Below are 18,725 nucleotides of genomic sequence, written 5' to 3'. Positions count from 1 at the left end.
AATAACATCACATCGACGTGGGATACACGAGTCTATCCAGTCTGACAGCCCCTTAATGAAACATTCCTCGTCCCCCCCCCCTTTCCCCCGTCACCCAATGGTTTATTCCGAGCCCTTTTATTTTTCTATTCCCAGAACATTCCAACTGTATAACTTTTCAAGGGGGGTGCCTCTTTATTCTTCCTCCCCTTCCTTTTTTACACTTAGTACATTCCCGCCGAGTTGGCGGCCCAGGGCGCTTATCTTAACCAGGCGACATCCCCCGCCGCGCACCTCCCAATTCTCGAAAGGCTGCTGCGCCGTCAGCGACACGGCCGCCGCCTTAGAAAGCTCGAGATCTACGCGAACCTACGCTGCGCCGTTTTCGTAGATGCCGGCGCTATTCTGCAACCCCGTTTACGTTAGCGCGGGTTCAAACGTTCGGCGGTTGCCGCCGCTTTACGGAAATGACGCAAGGGAGGCCTCTTCCCCCTTCTCGCACAGAGCCAACCTTTTTCGCCCACGTTATCTAGGTCTGGGCCGGTTCCTGCTAGCGGTGGCGGGAGGAGAGACGCCCCAGCTGAGCAGGCCTCGGAGAGAGGGATCCCCGGCTTGAGCCTTCTCGGGGAGGGCGGGAGGGAACGAAACCGCTAGGCCTCTTCCTCAGCTGAGGTAAATTTTGAGCCCGCGCTTCTCCCTCAGGCAAGGTGTGGAGGCGAAAAGGGCGGGGGGGTCCCTTTCCTTTACCCCCCTTTCCCCACTCCGAGCGTGCTTTCTCGGAAGTAAGGCCCGCAGCGGTCAACGGCGCTTACTCTCAAGAAAAGGCGCTTCAAATTTGACCCCCGTCTCCTCACAAGCCTCCCCGGCGTTCCATCCCTGCGGACAGACGGACCTCTCTTCCGCCTCAGGGGGCGGGGCTGGAGAGCCACACCTGACGAGAGGGGGTTTCTAGGCCCCCTTCCCCTGCCCGAAAAATAGTTTCTTTTCCCCCTCCCCTGCCTGAAAAATAGTTTCTTTTAGGAGGAGAGTCCCCTAGTCGTATTTGACAATTTCCTGGAGAATAAGTTGGGACTTCTTCGTCGTCTTTGAACGTTCCCTGGAAAATAATTTGGGGACTTTTTAATTGATTTTAGAGTCCCAGGAAAATGAATTGGCGTCTTTCAACCCCCCTGCGGAATAACTGGGGGGGGGGGGGGGTTCCATAATTGCCTGTGAAAATTCCCTAAGGTATACTTGGGGGCGCCCTAATCTTCTTTGAAAATTGCTGAGAAAATCATATGTATGGACTCCTGAACTTTAAAAAATACCCTGGAAAATAGTTTGGGGGCTCCATAATCACCTGTGAAACATCCTTGGGGTATAATTGGGGGGGGGGGGGGGCTCTCTAATCAGTAATCTTTGAAGATTACTGGAAAATAATTTCGGGGCTCTATAATTGTCTTTAAAAAATTCCTGGGGTATAATTTCTAGGAAGGGGGGCGACTTCCTAATTATCTTTGAAAAATACTGGAAAATAAAGAGTGTGCTCCCTAAGTCGTTAAAAATTATGTGGAAAATAATTTGAGGTCTCCCTTAGTTATTTTTAGAGAGTCCCTGGAAAATAATGGAGGGGGGCTCTTTGGGTGACTTTTGGGGTCTCTGGGAAAATAATCCTTGAGGGGCTCCCCAGTCTGGGGTAAAAAATATGGCAGTACAAAATTTGGGCAAGCAACTGACCAAAGCCCTCCCTCTCACTTTCTGCTTTGAATCTCTTGCAAGAGACAGTCCTGGTCAATTTCTTTTCTCTTTGCTCCTAGCCTTCTTTGGAATTTCTCTAGGGGGGGGGAAGAAACTAGGAAAAGTTTCCCAGTGATGTTTTAGAGATCCTCTGAAAAAATAGTTTGTGGGGGTCCCCCCATGAAGTTTCTCTGAAAAATAACTTGGAGAGGCCCTGATTATTTTGGGGCTGTTGAACCCTGTCTGAGAAACTGGGGCCTCTCTCCATACCCAGGATCCGTCCCCCCTCATTCCCCATCTTTGACCAGGGCAAAGACACCCTTTAGGCCATATAGATAATATACATTCCGCGGCCTTAGCATTGGCTTCAGAGGAGCAGTCATGTGGCACAAGTCCATGTGCGTGGCCTTGGTGGCCCTGGCAACCGGCTATGTCTTCTTGCTGGACCCTGATCTGCCGGACTCAGTGCTGGAGTACATTTCGGCCTCCTTCTTGTACCAGCTGCCAGTGTCCCCGGAGAGCAGTATGGCAGCTGCCTGGGACTCGCTTATCGTCCAACCGGCCAAGCAGTGGAACAGAGTTGCTGTTGGGTGAGTGAACGCAGGACTTACATTTTGTAATTACACTGGAATTTGACTGCTGGCTAATATGGAAATGGCTGTTCTTGCTACTGAGCAGTGGGTTGTGATTTCTCTCCCTTGGGTAGAGCCTTTTCTGTGCTTGCTTATGTAGCAAAGAGCCCTGGCATGTTGGCCACCCAACCCTGCTCTGTGCTGCTAGGCATCATGGGTACCCAGCAACTGTGCTCTAGAACAAAAATTAGAGTCTAGCGGCATCCTTAAGGCCAACAGAGTTTTATTCGAAGTATGAGCTTTTGTGTGCATGCATGTGTGTGTACAGGAAAGCTCATACTCTGAATACATAAAGTAAATACATAAAGAATCACCCTTTGACAGATGGGTGTTGTACATAGTCATGACGTGTGCATAGTCATTTTCCATCAAATTCTATAGCATACGTACCCAGTAAGATTATAAGAAAAGCTTTATTGAAATCTTGCCTTGTATAGGGAGCGGCTTAGCGGTAGACCATCTCTTTGGCATGCATAAGGTTCCATGTTCAATCCCCAGCATCTCCAGTTAAAAAAGATCTTGCAAGCCTGACCTGGGTAGCCCAGACAAGCCCGATCTCGTTAGATCTTGGGAGCTAAGTAGGGTCGACTCTGGAAAGTACTTGGATGCGAGACCTCCTTAAAATACCATCAGTTGGAAGGACGGGGCAGCCTTTATTCAGCCACCTCTCTGAATATCCTCCAGGCCCCCAGTAAGGGTCAGTCACCTGAGGCCATCATGATATCTAGGTGAGCTTGCACGCACACACACAAACATATACAAAAAAATAATTAAAAAAAAGATCTTGCAATAGGTGATGGGGAAATCCTCTTCCTGAGGCCCTGGAGAGCTGCTGCCAGTCTGAGAAGACAATACTGACTTTGAAGGGCCAAGGGCCTGATTCATTCTAAGGCAGCCTCCTGTATTCATGTACTGTATATTTTGGAGTTTGGTCAGCTTGCACCTCATTGCTGCTCTCCCTTCTGCAGAGTCAATGCCTGTGTGGATGTGATCCTCTCAGGTGTGAAGTTGTTGCAGGCCCTTGGTCTAGATTCTGCAGCTGGACGAGACCACTCAGTCTTGCATTCCACAACGGATTTGAAAGAAGCCTTTGCCCACTTCATGGGGAAGGGGGCTGCTGCAGAGCGGTTTTTCAGTGATGCAGAGTCTTTCCACCACGTTGCACAGACTGCTTCAGAGTATCCTGGGGCACAGGTATGTTACCCAGTTCAGGGGGTAGGTCACTTACATTTCTGTAACGCATAATGTATGGACTGCATTGGCAGCCTTTTTAGCACTACAGATGGCAGTGATGAAACAAAACTTCTTCCTTGCTTCTCCAGCAGATTATATAGTGTCCTAATACTTTGTTCTTTATTCTGCCTTCCATAAAGCTACTAAATACAGTGCAACTTGTTGCGTCAGAGGCCATTTTCTTGCCTGAGGCCAGGGTTCTTTCTAACAATATACACAAAGAAGGTTACTTACATCCCTTTAGTCTCTGGGGGCTTTTTATGGTAGCAACAGTGTCCAGCGGCTCCAGGTCTCCACCTAAGCCCACTGGCTACTTCTTCCTCTTCTATATCCTGCTTAGGTGTACCACCTGGCCAGCATGCTGAGTCTACTGTTAGCACTCACACCTGATACTCCCTTATTAGGAAGGGAATTGATCCTGGATAGAACCTAGCTGTCAGTTTGCTCTATGCTCAGATAAGGTTCCCTGACAGCACCATTCCCCTATTCCTCCTCGAGGAGCTCTTCTGCAGTGGCACTACAAATTGTGTGGGTCTTTGTCTTGGATGGTACAGCTTTCCCCTGACTGTGCATATCTTTTGGAAGGGGGGTAGTTGCATTAACCTGTATCAGCAACAACAGTCACACAACTTGCTGTGTCATATGACTAAAGGAGATTCATTCAGTTGCCTGGTCTCCACAGAGGTGTTGGCGTTGGGCTGTATGCCCCTTGGAAAGACAAGTGAAAGGCTAAATGGTGAATTCTATGGTTGTTTGAAAGCCGAGTCTCTGTGTAAGGTTAAAACTCTCTGCCGTTTAATCTCCTAAGAGGTAAGAGAAGACTCTGCATTCAGATAACTGTGAGATCTGCCATTTAGTTATTTGCTTGTTCTTGCCATGAGAAGATTAGGGGATGGACTGAATTAGCCGGAAGACTGATCCTGATCTCTTCCCAGGAATTAAGTCTGAGATTTGAACATGACCTGCCCAGTGCCATTCATATGTCCAGTAACACCATTTGATGAAGCAGGCTGTTTTTCTGCAGACGTTTATGTCATGCAAACCAGTTTCAGGCATACTCCCCAGTAGTTTCTGTATCCTCTATGTAAATTTCTTAATTATGCCCCTTTCCATTTTGTTTTATATCTCTTGTGGCATTTAAAAAAAACACACATTGAAAGTGCTACACTGCTGAACAGATGACTCTGGATCCAGACTAGCAAGACATGGCTGCCTTTGCCAAGAAGGTGTGGTAGTTACTTCAAGTAACAGGCAGAACCAGGAGAGTGGCTTGAAGAATAAAAGCCTGGAAAATAAGAGGAATGCAGGCCTTCTGAGATCTTTCTGGAAGAGCTTGTTTCAGCTTCAGGCAGATAACAAGTGGAATTTATTGGTCTTCTCCATGAATCAAAAAACTTCAGATCTTCTGATCTGACTCATCGTGACTTCTTTTTATCATGCTTGTCTATTTCTTGTTTTTGTAAAAAAACCCCAAAAAACAAACCTCTGTTTTTAATTTTTGTACCTCAGGCTTTTTTTTGGTTTGTTTGATCAGTGTTCTTTGATTTATAATGCTGTACACTGTTTTTTTTTTTTTTACCTTCCCTTTGGGAGCTGAGCTTTGAGGGCTACAGCTTAATTTTGGATTTACTCCCGTGATGAGGAGCTTATTCAGTTTGCCTTTAAATTGGGGGATTCATTAGAGGACTGAAACAAGGAGTATTGGATTTTCAAACGAGAATGGTGCCCTTCTGGGTTTGCTTTTGCCTTTAATGTGGTTTGAAAAGTTTGGTTACTAAAGCTTGAGAGAGGAAGGAAGGGTGCGGTGGAGAGTGCCCTGCAAGCTGATGCTTAAAATGGTTGTGCTGCCTAATTTTGGCACACAAGTTGTTAAATTTTTTTTGGGGGGGGGGATATTGCTTTATCCACGTCCTTGAATAGTGCAAGTAATCTATATCGGGGTCCCCAAATGTTTTGAGTCTGCAGGCACATTTGGAATTCTGAAACAGTATGGTGGGCGCAGCAACAAAATGGATGCTCTAGGAGGCGGGACCGGCCAGAAAATGGCCGCTAGAGCTTAACTTTGGTCACACAGTGCAGATCTTTGAGCTGTGATGGCAGCTGCTGCTGAAGCAACATTTTAAAAAATCTTCACAGCCAATCAGAAGCCTTGCTGGGCAAAAGCCCTACCTGGCCTCACCGACATCCTAAAAACACTTGGCAGGGACCAGGAAAGGGGTTGGTGGTCTCCATTGCACTCACAGGCATCACATTGGGGACCCCTGACCTATACAAAAGGATTCTGTTCTACAAAGATGTGTTAAGATTTTATCAACACTCTTTAAAAAAAAAAATTCCTGTCTTTCCTCTAAAGAGCTCATGTCCATCATTCTCCACTCCTACATTTTATCCTTACAACAGCCGTGAGAAGTATGTTCTGAGACATGTAGTGATTGGCCTAACGTCATTCAGCGATCTTTGTGCCTGAGTGAGGATTCGAACACCCTTGTCTGGCACTCTAAGCAGTATGTTACTCTAAAAGTGTGCTCAAATTCTTTTACAGCTGTACGTGGGAGGAAATGCAGCTCTTATTGGCCAGAAAATTGCAATGAACCCAGACCTGAAGGTAAAAGCATCATGTGCTGGACTCCACTGCTTTGCCTAACAACAAGTCCTGTGTCTCATCCTTTCATTGGAACACCACACCTCAGACTTTTAAAAAAACCCAGCTGGCCTCCCCTTATTATTCAGTACATGTCCAGATGTGTTTACACCTTTACACTCCTCTAAGCCCACAGAAAGGCTGGACGCTGCTTAGGATTACGCAGTGAGTCTCCCAGTTCATCCTTCTGGTATTGCGTACCTCTCCTGGTGGTGTTTGTAGTGATCCCATGACGCTCTCTTATGCCAAGCCCCGTTATGCTTTCATAAAGTAAAGAGGGGCAGGCAACCGTGGAGTTAGCGGATTGTACCACAGTCCTGCCAAGTGTGGAACCTTCCTCAGAGAATCATCAAGTTAGAAGCAGCCGTACAGGCCATGTAGTCTAATTCGTTGCTCGGTGCAGGATCAGCCTAGAGCATCCTTGACAAGCCTTGATCCGTCTCTGCTTGAAGACTACCAGGGAGGGGATCAGGCAGCCAATTCCACTGCTGAGCTACCCTTACATTTAAATGTAATACCCAGCCAGTACCTTTCCACCTGTAATTTAAACAAGTATTGTGAGTCCTATCCTCTGCTGCCCACAGGAACAGCTTCCTGCCCTCCTTCAGTGTAGGGAATCTATGGGAGTCACAGGCTTGCTCTTCCATTGCTTTAATTCCAGGGGAGGAAGGAGTCATGCTTTGGGGATCCAATGCACTGCACTCCTGCATGCCCCCAGTTGGATAAAAACTCAGTACTTCCTTCATTTTGTATTTTAAAGGAAGTGTTGATGATTGAAAATAAGCCAAGGAGTTTTAAATAAAGTGATGCGGGTGTCTTAGTTCCCTGGACAGGAGAAAAATGCCTGCTAAACAAGCGTGTGCAGATAAAAAGAAAAAAATATTACTTTAAACCTTGGCTGCCTGACAGTGTACAGATACTGTTTTAAGGTGTCTAGCTGCTAAACTCAGTTTACACTTTTAAAAAAAATACTTTGTACTGAAATGTCTCTTTGGAATTATTTTGGGAATCTCTGAGAGTGTGAGCCTCACTACAGACTGGTCAGAGGCACTCACTGTCAGCTACTATTTTCTTGGTTTTGTAGGTTCTGTTGTGCGGCCCAATTGGTCCTAAACTTCACGAGCTGCTTGACGAAAACGTAATTGTCCCTCCAGAGTCCATGCAAGAGTTGGACGAATTTCATCTTATACTGGAGTATAGAGCAGGTATGCTTTCGTTGAAGGTGCACAGGGCCTGTTTCTGTGTTTGTTCCAGCATCCGTTTGGTTGCATGTCGCTTATTGATACAGGGGAAGAGATTGAGAAACCCTCTTGTTATTGGGAGCCTGCTGGGTGTATCTCTCTGCATCAGCTCCCTCTCAGTAAAGCCCATAAAAGTTCTAAGTGGTCTGTGGCCTTCCAACATGCCCCTCCCCTGAAATTTGCATTCTTCAACCTGCAACCTGCCTGATCCCCAGGATATTTACCTAGCATCTATCAGGACATGTGTCTTCTTTATTGCGGACCTGTCCTGGTGGCCCCAGCTGTCATATGGTATGTGGGCCCTGCGGGACCTGCAAAACAGAGCTCTTCTGTTTAGTTTTCCATTAGGCAGGTCTGTTAATATGACTGCCTTTTGGCTTTATTTGTATTATGTTTTTAGTTGATGACTGTTAATATTTTAGCTGTTGTCAGCCTCCTCAAGACCGCTTGGCGGCAAGAAGCAGCATATGAATTTAATAATAGTTACACAGAGAGCAGATTACTGGCCTATTTTACAACAGGGTCATAAAGATTATGTATTAAATATGTACTTTGAGCCCTTGACTGTTGTGTGCTGATACAGAAAGCAGAGTATAAAAACATGTGCAGAATAGAACATGTATGAACAGTGGATGTACTTTAGGTGGCTGAGATTCCTTCAGTTATGAATGGCAGCAGCAACGGGGAAAAGATTGGGCGTCTGCTTCCGTGTCTGTTTAAAGAAAACTTGGTGAACCCTACATAAACATGCCATCAGTTGAGAATGGTATTGTGTGTTTGTCATCAGGTTGCATTGTAGAATCAACTATCTGGTTAATTGACACTGCAGTCCTAAGCAGAGTTGCACACAACTTCAGTGGGCATGGAAAGGTGTACCTCTGTTCAGGATTAGGTGTATTTGTCTGTTTAAAGCAGGGGTGTCAAACTCATTTGTTATGAGGGCTGGATCTGACATAAATGAAACCTTGTTGCGCCGGGTTATGTTGAGCTGGGCCACGTGTGTACCTATTTAAGATTAGGAAGAACAGGTATAAACTTTATAAAGGACACAATTAAAGGGTTTTTTTTTTAAAGGGAGGAGCCTCAGCCAATGGAGAAAGTAGAGATTTTGCTCTGTAGCTCCTGTGCAATTGAGCAGGCCTTGCAAAGCAAGCTGTGATGCAGAAGGGAGCAAGAGAGAGGGAGAAGGAAGCAGATGACAGCCAGTTCCTCAGGGGGCTGATAGGAGTCAGGATAGGTGTTTGACACCCCTGGTTTAAAGTTGCCTCAGCAGAAAAGTGTCCTTGGCAAAGATTGAAGTTATTGAATGGAAATGGCTAAAAAGAGAGCAAGTTGGCACCATCTTTGAAGAAGAAGATATTGGATTTATATCCCGCCCTCCACTCTGAAGAGTCTCAGAGCGGCTCACAATCTCCTTTCCCTTCCTCCCCCACAACAAACACCTTGTGAGGTGGGTGGGGCTGGAGAGGGCTCTCCCAGCAGCTGCCCTTTCAAGGACAACCTCTGCCAGAGCTATGGCTGACCCAAGGCCATTCCAGCAGGTGCAAGTGGAGGAGTGGGGAATCAAACCCAGTTCTCCCAGATAAGAGTTCGCACACTTAACCACGACACCAAACTGGCTCTCTTTGAAGAAGCCTTGCCCCCTTTGATACGAGGGAATGCCTCTTCCACAACGGTGTCAGCCCAGCTAAACTTGGATGTTTCTTAAACCAGAGCTGAAAACTGAAAAGTGAATGAGTTAAGGTATTAAGGTAGGCAAAGAGCATGTTTGAACATGATACAGGAAAAGCTGGTATTGGACTGCACCCCTGGTTTCACAATGCTTTGATTTGCTACCTGTCACTCAGCCCTGGGCAGCTTTGTGGTTCAATCAAGACCAGTATTTCCTGTAAAAGAAGCTGGGGAGAGGCCTGCTTGAAAAGCTTTGCCTGTTATTAAGCATTCCATAAAAAGAACATAGTTAAAACTGAAGAATCGGTTATATAGTCTTAAGAGTATAAGAACGTAAGAAGAGCCTTGCTGGATTAGACCATCTACTCTTGCATCTTGTCTCACACAGCAGCCAACCAATTCCTCTGGAAGGCCAACAACAGGGCATGGAGGCCAAGGCTTTCCCCTGATGTTGCCTCTTGGCTTTGGAGTTCGGAGTGCCTCTGGATGTGGAGATTCCCCCCAGTCACCAGGTCTAGTAGTCATTGATAGACTTCTCCTCCATGAATCTAAACCGCTTTTAAAGCTGTTTATTCCTGTGGCCATCACTACATCTTCTGGCAGTGGATTCCACATTTTAACCATTCTCTGTTTAACACTGACGTCTGTCATGTTTATAAATTGGGGAGCTGATTTTTGAGGCTGTTTAGCCGAGTCGTTTAGCTGGCGCTGTTCAAAGCCAAAGCGCCACAGCTGCCATGATTTCTGGCAGTGAACCATGTGCTCCAGAGAGAAGTTTGAGAACGTTTATGTTGTTAGAAGGCTTCTAAGGAAACGCACTGTAAAATCGGCCTTTGTTAGAGCAGCTGAAAGGACACTTGTGGCTCCTTAAAGGCCAGCAGATTTATTGTCGCTTAAACTTTTGTAGGCCAGAGTACACTTCATCAGTTTCACGGCATGCTACCGATGGTGGGCTCTAGCCCATGAAAGCTTACACTGCCGTAAATCCACTAGTCTTTAAGTGCCAGGAGACTCTTTTGTGTGTCTGCAACAGCAGACCGACACAGCTATCCCAGTGGAGTTTAGAAAAACTCGCTGCCCTGTTGGCTCCTCATTTAGAATTCTGACTTCTGGATTTGATTTGCGACATCAGCGCTAACTCACAGGACAGCTGCATTTTACGTTTGGTAAACAAAAAATGCAGCATTTCAGCTGGTGCTCAAAGGCTACCTCCTCCTTGGGTGTGGTAGCATTTTAGAAGTGAATGATTTCACTGCTTTTCCCATAAGGTCATCGAGAATCACAACAAAGCTATTTTGGGGGCTGCAGCTAGTGCTGAATGCTGTGGCTAGACTGCTGGTTCGGGCTGACTATCAGGAGCACGTGACTCCGACGTTACAGAAATTAAACTGGCTACTCATCCACTCCTAAGGCCAATTCAAGGTGTTGTTTTTGACTTTTAAAGCCTTTCTGTCTTCATCACTGGACCTACTGCAACTGCTTGGACCACAAATAGCCCATTTATCATCAACTAGAACAGGACCTTCTTGGTGGTTGCCCCTGCCCTCTGGAACCAGCTACTCAAGGACTTTCATGCCCTGCAGGATCTATTAGGATTCCATAAGGCATGCAAGGCCGCCTTGTTCTGCACAGCGTTTAATTGACCAAGAGTATGGTGGGGCTGGCCAGATCTGTTCCATAGCTGAAGACCGGTTGAATTTCAATTAGAATGTTTTATTGTAATAATTGGCTTTATCATCTGTTCAAGTCTTAATGCTGTATTTGTGTATGCTGTGAACTGCCTCGAGTCCTCTGTTGAGGAGAGGGTGCGCTTTATAAATCAAATAAATAGATACATTGCTTGAGGTACCTGAAGGGACTGTCTTAGAAACATAGAGTTGGAAGGAACGTCCAGGGTCATCTAGTCCAACTCCCTGCACAATGCAAGAAATTCACAAATACCTCCCCTTAAGTTCACAGAATCAGCATTGCTGTCAGAAGGCCATCTAGCCTCTGTTTAAAAACCTCCAAAGAAAGAGAGCCCACCACCTCCTGAGGAAGCCTTCTCCCTTATGTTCTTGCCTGGGAATTAAGATCACAGGGAGAGGCCCTCTGACTGTCCCATCAATCAAACAAGCTTGTCATGAGAGTGGGCCTTTTCAGTGGCAGCCCCACAAGTCTCTCTAGGGAGATGTGCCTGGCACCCACACTCTCCACCTTTAGGAGGCAGCTGAAGACGGTTTTATGTAGAACTATATTTGGCTCACCTTAGTAGCATGCCTGAGTTGTGATTTTAAATTTTGGGTTTTATGTTTTTTATTCTGTGCACTTTATCTATGTTTGCAAGCCACTTTGTAAGGAGGAAAAGCGGCTAATAAACGTGATAAATATTTTGCTATTACAAATCCACTGGACTGAGAATTTCATGTTGTCAGGAGTTGCGCTTTGTAGTACTTTGCTGTATATATCTTGGGAAATGTGTTCTCCAGAGAGTTCTGATAAAGAATTACATATGTTTGCCGTTTGATTTGAGAGTAGGGGAATCCAGTGTTAGGTCCAGAGTGCACCTAAGTGTATATTAAGAATGCATTTGTTTTGGTGTGCAGTTTGCCAAGTTGAGAACTTTTTAAAAAAATCATTTAGTTGTGCCTGTGACAAGGTAGCTGGACCTTTGTGGGAAAGCACAGTATGTATTTCTGGCTTTGATTTGCATCTCAAAGATTTGTCTTTAAGTTGTTGGTATCAGCAGCTGCTAGCCATGTAGATAATCTAATCGTTCTGCTGGGCTTCCAACGGAAGTGTTGGTTTCCAGATGAAGAAAGAGTTTAAGCTATGTTAAAACGATTGCCCTTCTGCCTGTTGCTAGGCCTAAGGTGTACTGCAGTAAGTACACTGGGCATAAATTTCTTAAGAAATCTGTTGGCATGAAAGCATGTCAGTATCTGGGGTATTGTCGATGTGTGTGCTTGAAATTTAATAATGCCTCAGCAAGCATTGCTGTTGGACACAAGGAAAAAACAGGCATCCAAACACAGGAGATATCCTCTTCATTGATTGATCTGTAGCTTCCCTATTTATTTATTTTATTTACAGTGACTTCCTCACCGGGACTCCAGGTGGATTCCACAGAGTGATTCAATACAGACAACAGTATGGGATGGACATTCAGTAAACAATTAAACGGGATTTGGGTTGTAGAACCAACCAGGAATCTAAACACACACACACACCCCACAACTGAAGCAAAGCATAAGTGTTAACATGACACCTTAAATGGTGCAAAATTACATAGTTGGATCCAGCTTACAGCAAACTGTTCACAGTGGTATAAAACCACAGTCCCTAATCTTTTGTCCAAGTAACTTTGCAAATCATTTTTGTGCTATCCTATTTCTCTCTCTCTCTCTCTCTCTTTCTCTCTCTCTCTCTCTCGGCTTGACTTCGCGAACGAAGATTTAAGAAGGGTGCAATAGTCCACGTCTGCTGCAGGCTCAATGTGGGACAGGCAGGTCCGGCCACAGCGGCTGCAGGGAAAAGTCTGATTTAGGGTTGGTCCTGTAGCAGTGCGATTCTTCCTATTAACTGTGTAGAAAAGCCTTCTTGAGTAATTCAGTTTTGCTGAGCAGATTCAAATCCTGTTTGAGGTCATGAGGAGTTGAGAAATTGTGTTGCAAGGCCTTAGAATGAAGGGTCCTTGAAGACTGAAGTTGGGAGGCACGGCACAGAAATCCCCTCTTGGTAATATGGATTCTTTTCAGTTGTGCCAAAGATTGTGATTCACAGAGCTATTTTGAGTAAGATGAGAGACAGGGTGAAGTCCACATCCGCAAGGGGTGTCTTTGCTTAGAAGAGAACTGAATGGAATAGAGGCAGGGAGAAAAATAGAACCAGGAAGAGCAACCAGTCCTATTTCATTATTCTTGAGATGAAGAAGAGAAAGAGTTGGTTTTTATATCCCGCTTTTCTCCGCCGTAAGGAGTCTCAAAGCAGATTACAATTACTTTCCCTTCCTCTCCCCACAACATGCACCTTGTTAGGGGAGATGGGACTGAGAAAGTAATGAGAACTGTGACTGGCTGAAGGTCACCCAGCAGGCTTCAAGTGGAGGAGTGGGGAATCACACCTGGTTTTCCAGATTAGACTCCACTGCTCTTCACCACTATACCATGCTGGAGATGACTGTGAGGTGGTCAAAAGCTGTGTGTTATGGTGAAGCCTCTTTGTAGGGAACCCTGTATTATTTTGCAAGCTATCATTGGAAATGATGAAATACGAATTTTAAATTTGGGGCATGGTGTGTCTGTGGTGTTTCTCCCTTCAGGAGAAGAGTGGGGGCAGTTGAGAGCCCCAAATGCCAACCGCTTCATCTTCTCCCATGACCTGTCCAACGGGGCCATGAACATGCTGGAAGTGTTTGTGTCCAGCCTGGAAGAATTTCAGCCGGACTTGGTTGTGCTGTCTGGTCTGCATATGATAGAGGGACAGAACAAGGAGGTGCGCCAGAAAAGGCTCCTGGAGGTAAGGCCTGAACTTTCTTTCTATTTGCTGGGTATTTTGGGAGAAGGGGCAGTGGGGGCACTTCCTCTGCCAGTATATTTTAAGTGAGCTTTTATCCAACCCAAGTAGAAGATGATGATGATGATGATATTGGATTTATATCCTGCCCTATACTCTGAATCTCAGAGCGGTCACAATCTCCTTTACGTTCCTTCCCCACCACCCCAACAGACACCCTGTGAGGTAGGGGGGCTGAGAGAGCTTTTACAGCACTTGCCCTTTCAAGGACAACTTCTGTGATAGCTATAGCTGATCCAAGGCCATTCCAGCAGCTGCAAGTGGGAGAAGTGGGAAATCAAACCCGGTTCTCCCAGATAAGAGTCCGCGCACTTCACCACTGCACCTAACTGGCTCTCTTATAACGGGGCTGCTGAATCTCACTTTCTAGCTCCGGGGTCCCCAACCTTGTTCATCCCCTGACTTCCTTTGGACTTGGTGAGAAAGGGTGGTTGGCACTAACATCTGCTGGGCAGCAGCAGGCTGGCCCCGCTGCCCAGATGATTGACAGCTGGATGAGTTGGGAGGAGTTTTTCCCAGGCGGGGTGTGGGAGGAAAAAGCCCCACCCACCTGGGTAAGCCCCAGGAAAAATTCTAGTGGGGCACCTTGTTGGGGAGCACCGTTCTAGTGGGTCCCAGAAGACTGTTCACGTCTCTGGCATGTTGTATCTGGTGTAGAGAGAGTCCTTTGATACAGAACAAGGCTATTGGAAGCAGTCAATTAACAGCGTGCTTAACTCAAGAGATCCCAGCAATGCTGTAATCTTCCGACTGGCTACTTTGTAGTGGTCTTGACTTACATTTTTACATATCATTCCTAGGTTATTGGTTTGTACTGTAATTTCTACTCAGCTATGAACTCTGCCCATCGCATGCATCACACAAAAATGTATTACTTAAATAACACATCCCATAATCGAATGAGAGGGACACATTGGCATCATCAAACACTGATGTGATCTTGTCATTATTCTGCTGTACAGTGGGCTTTTTGTACACGTCTTGTAACCTGTAGGCTGTGCTTGCCTAACTGGGGCATGCAGAAAACTTCTAACCACATCTCTGTTATAGCAGAGAATGCGTCAATTGCAATTCTACCCATCCCCACTCTAAAAACAACAGTCTTTAAAGGAGGTTGTTCTGCCATAGTTGTGCGTGTGGGAAGGAGGAGCAAGAAACTATGTTCATCCACAGCATTTCTTTTGAGTTTCCCCCTTTCCCCTCCACTCCTTTCCTTCACAGCTTCTTCTTGGCTAGGACAGACAGCCGTACAGCATATGATTGGCAGCTGATTAAGAAGGTGCTGATCCCAACTCTGAAGACATAGGCATGCACACTGTAACCTGGTTTGGGGAGAGGGGATGTTGACAGCTGAGCTTGAGCGATAGGTTATTCCAGAACTAGCTTGATGCAAATCTGAAAAGATGTATGCTTGAGGTGAGGCCAGAGAGGATTCTGTGTTCTTTGCCTTGTGCTGTTAATGTGAATGTTTCCCTGCAGGCAGTGGCTGCCATCTCTGACATCCCCACCGATGTCCCTGTGCACTTGGAGCTGGCCAGTATGACTGACCCAGACCTTATGAGCGAGATAATTCATCAGGTAATTAAAATGGCAAGACTTCTGGGAAATGGAATGTTTTCCCTGATTTTTCCCGCAAGTGAAAGTGGACTTGCACCTTTTTTTCTTGGATGGTGTGGTGGTAAGGCACAGGTAGCTACCTAGTTAGCCAAGGTTGCATTTCTCCATACCATTTCACTTCAGAACAAAGTACTTACCCAGAGGGATGTTCAAATCAAGCCTGAAGATAAAGAAGGAATTGGATTTATACCCTGCCCTTCACTACATGAGTGGTTTACAATCTCCTTTCCCTTTCCGTCCCCACAGCAGACTCCCTATGAGTTGGTGGGGGCTGAGAGAGCTCTGCCAGAACAGCTCTGAGAGTCTTATGACTGACCCAGGTCATACCGGCAGGTTTATGTGGAGGAGGTGGGAATCAACCTCGGTTCTCCTAGACAAAAGTCTGTGCACTTAACCACTACACCAAACTGAACTATCCCTAGAAACTAGAATGACTAAACTGAGGCTCGTCATACTTTGGTCACTGTTCATGATAGAACATTCTGGAGGTTATTAGTTCACAGAAGTACCATAAGTTGGAAGCGACTTAATAGCATTTAACACACACAGAGAGAGAAGGGTGCTTGGTGAGCAAATAACGAGGTCCTGTACATTTTGCTTCTGGGCTGATAAGGGGTGGGAGGAAACTTTGATGTGAGCAAGCATGATACCCAACCCCTTCAGCCTACCTCTTCAACATGCCAGTTTTGAGCCAGAATTCAAGTCTTTACCAACATCTAAATGGGGATTGCAGTGGAGTTCAGCTTTTGGTGGCTCCTTCTTGCCCTTGCCCTTTTCAACTCTTGGTTTAAGAGGAAAGATGCTGTCATAATCTCCACTGAGTGCTATTAGTGTTTTATGGGCTTATGGGATTTGTAAACCCTGTAATACTGAAGCGTATTCCCTTTGGATATGAGCAGAAATAGCTAGTCCCTACCCTTTTTGAGAGCAAAACAGTCAGTATCTGGCGGGATATCACTGAGGTTCCCATTTAGGGGAGTAGAATACTTAGATTTTCTTAATGATGTGACTCACCTTTTCCGGATGGAGACTGCAGTTACACGCTTCTCTCCCATTGAGGTGCAACCATCAGGGGCTCCCTGTGTGAATATACTGCTAGCATTGGCATGCCCTAGGTTACATACTTCTGCCTGTACCCTGATCTTCTGAAATTCAGCCCTCCTCAGAAAGCCAACCTGTCACTTTCTCTGTCTGTTAGCAGGTCTTTCCTCTGGTGGACTCAATTGGCTTGAACGAACAGGAGCTGCTCTTCCTCACACAAGCGGCTGCCGGACCTCACGCCTCGCTGACGTCCTGGAACGGAATCCCGGACGTGGGAGTCGTCAGTGACATCCTCTTCTGGATCCTGAAGGAGCACGGAAGGACTCCACGGAAGGACTCGGATCTGACTCGGATCCACTTTCACACTTTGGCCTACCACGTCCTGGCTACTGTGGACGGCTACTGGGCAAACCAGGTGGCGGCCGTTGCCGCGGGCGCCAGAGTGGCTGGCACGCAGGCCTGCGCCACAGAAACCATTGACACAAGCAGAGTCTTCCTCAAAGCCCCACGGGAGTTCGCCACTTCCCGGATAGGGGAGTCTTCTGTAGTCTCCTTGAATCCTAGTGAGCCTGTGTCCGAGTGGCACAGGGATGGCATCTCATTCCACTACACGCCAGTCCTGGTGTGCCGAGATCCGCTGCGGACCGTTGGCCTCGGCGATGCCATTTCTGCTGAAGGACTCCTGTATTCAGAATTCTCTCCTCAATAACCTGGACGTATCTCCCCAGAGCAGTTTGAACTGTGCCATGCGGATGTGGGCTGGAATTCAGGGCTTAACGGAAGAACCAAAGATTAAGTCGGGCCCAGTCTAGCAGCCTGGTCAGATCCTGGGGATGCTGAACAGTGAGGCAGTTAAATACCGGGACCACCTTCCCATCCCCCGGAATGGCAGCTTAAAAACCAAAGCAGCTGCTGCTTTAAGTTGATCCTTTGCAATGACTTTGAAAAGCGCACCACACTTAGACGTGTTATGCCCAGCAAGTCTGTTAATCCTTCACAACTGTCTTGTTTCAGGGAAGGCAAAAGGCAGCTGTGTGGCACCTTTGCGTTGTGACATTCCTAATGCGGCAGGAGCTGGCCTTCTAGTTTTTGTGGTGGTGGTACAATCTGATTGCCCCCTCCCCACCTTTCACCTCGCATTCCACCAAATGAGCAGTCCTAAAATGCATCCCGTCAGCCCCACAAGTGGGAGATGGACAAGAAGCACCTTGGAAGTTTCATGGAGAGAAAAGGGGGTGTTTCTACCAAGGAAGGACTGTTCGGAACTGCACCTGGACATCCAGAACGCAGCCAAAGTCAATTAGGGTTTTTTGTGAGTGACTTGATCATATGTGCTTCTGTAGATGGTGTATGCAAACTTCTACCTTCTGATTTTGCTTTGGTTTCGGACTACAGGCAGGAAAAAACCTATTAGATGCTGTGTTGATACAAGGCGGTAACTGGAAGTTGGGGGTGGGGAGGAAGAGCTGTCATATAGTTTTACTCAACAGCTCATTTAACATGGGAAAAGGGGGAAACCTAATCTGGGGCAAGTGCCAAAGAATCCTAATGCACTCCAAAAACACCAAGAGAACTCCCCTTTTTTTGTTCCAGATAAATGCCAACCTTTCCAGCGGAGGGGGAAATAAGATAACTGACTCGCTCTTCCATTCCTGGCTTCCTCTACTGGCGTGTGATTCCAGGGATCATATGGCCTGCAGGCAAGCATTTCTCCAGAGCTCAGGAAATTGCCTCTGGCCATTGTGTATAGATCTTTATTGTTGTTGTTTTTCTTGCATTCCACTTCCACCACCTCCTCAACCTGAAATTGCCACTCTGGCCTCTGTTTCACAGATGAAAGCAGTGATCTGACTGCTGTAAAGATGTCTTAAAGAAACCTCTGAAATGGGTGCAGAGTTGGCTTTTTTTTCTCACGTGGACCTGACAGGGCACTGCCTCACTTTTCCCTACCATAAAATACATCTCTGTTAGAAAAATCATTACATAAATGGTGGCCAGTATTTTGGAGGCCAGAATGCTTATACATCTTGGTCATACAGTTACTGAGACAGCTTTTAATGAAGCCCATCACATGAAGCTGCCTTATTTGTTGAGAACCTGTGACCCATCAAGGTCAGAATTGTGTACTCACAGACTGCCAGTGGCTCTCCAGGGTCTTAGGCAGACGTCTTTCACATCACCTGCTACTTGCTCCTTTCAACTGGAGATGCTGGGATTTGAACCTGGAGCCTTCTGCACACCCAGGCAGATGCTCCACCACTGCTCCCCAGTCCTCCTGCTTTTACTTGCAGTTAAGAGTGCAAATCTGTAGTACCTAGAGCATTTTAGCAATGTCTGTCTGCAGGGCTAGTTTCTCCTTGTGCAGGCAGCTCGTTCTGTGGACAAGATGCTGAAATTGGT

At 46.4% G+C, this 18,725-nt stretch overlaps 1 protein-coding gene across 2 annotated transcripts; it reads left to right on the top strand.

Annotated features, from left to right (window-relative positions):
- Positions 1-447: 447 nt before the first annotated feature.
- Positions 448-18,214, top strand: ADPGK (ADP dependent glucokinase). 2 transcript variants are annotated; one of them, XM_060260186.1, is made up of 7 exons: positions 448-2,285; positions 3,296-3,521; positions 6,103-6,165; positions 7,286-7,406; positions 13,414-13,610; positions 15,147-15,245; positions 16,486-18,214. In XM_060260186.1, exons 1-7 carry the CDS (start codon positions 2,077-2,079, stop codon positions 17,032-17,034), a joined length of 1,464 nt encoding a protein of 487 aa, XP_060116169.1. In that variant the 5' UTR covers positions 448-2,076; the 3' UTR covers positions 17,035-18,214. The 2 variants fall into 2 exon arrangements, with proteins under 2 accessions (XP_060116169.1, XP_060116168.1); XM_060260185.1 differs by having other exon boundaries at positions 1,984-2,285; positions 16,483-18,214.
- Positions 18,215-18,725: the final 511 nt, after the last annotated feature.

Source organism: Heteronotia binoei, chromosome 19, assembly GCF_032191835.1.
Source record: "Heteronotia binoei isolate CCM8104 ecotype False Entrance Well chromosome 19, APGP_CSIRO_Hbin_v1, whole genome shotgun sequence".
NCBI lineage: Eukaryota > Metazoa > Chordata > Lepidosauria > Squamata > Gekkonidae > Heteronotia > Heteronotia binoei.
Note: the sequence above shows the minus strand (reverse complement) of the source record. Positions and strands in the feature narration are given on the sequence as shown.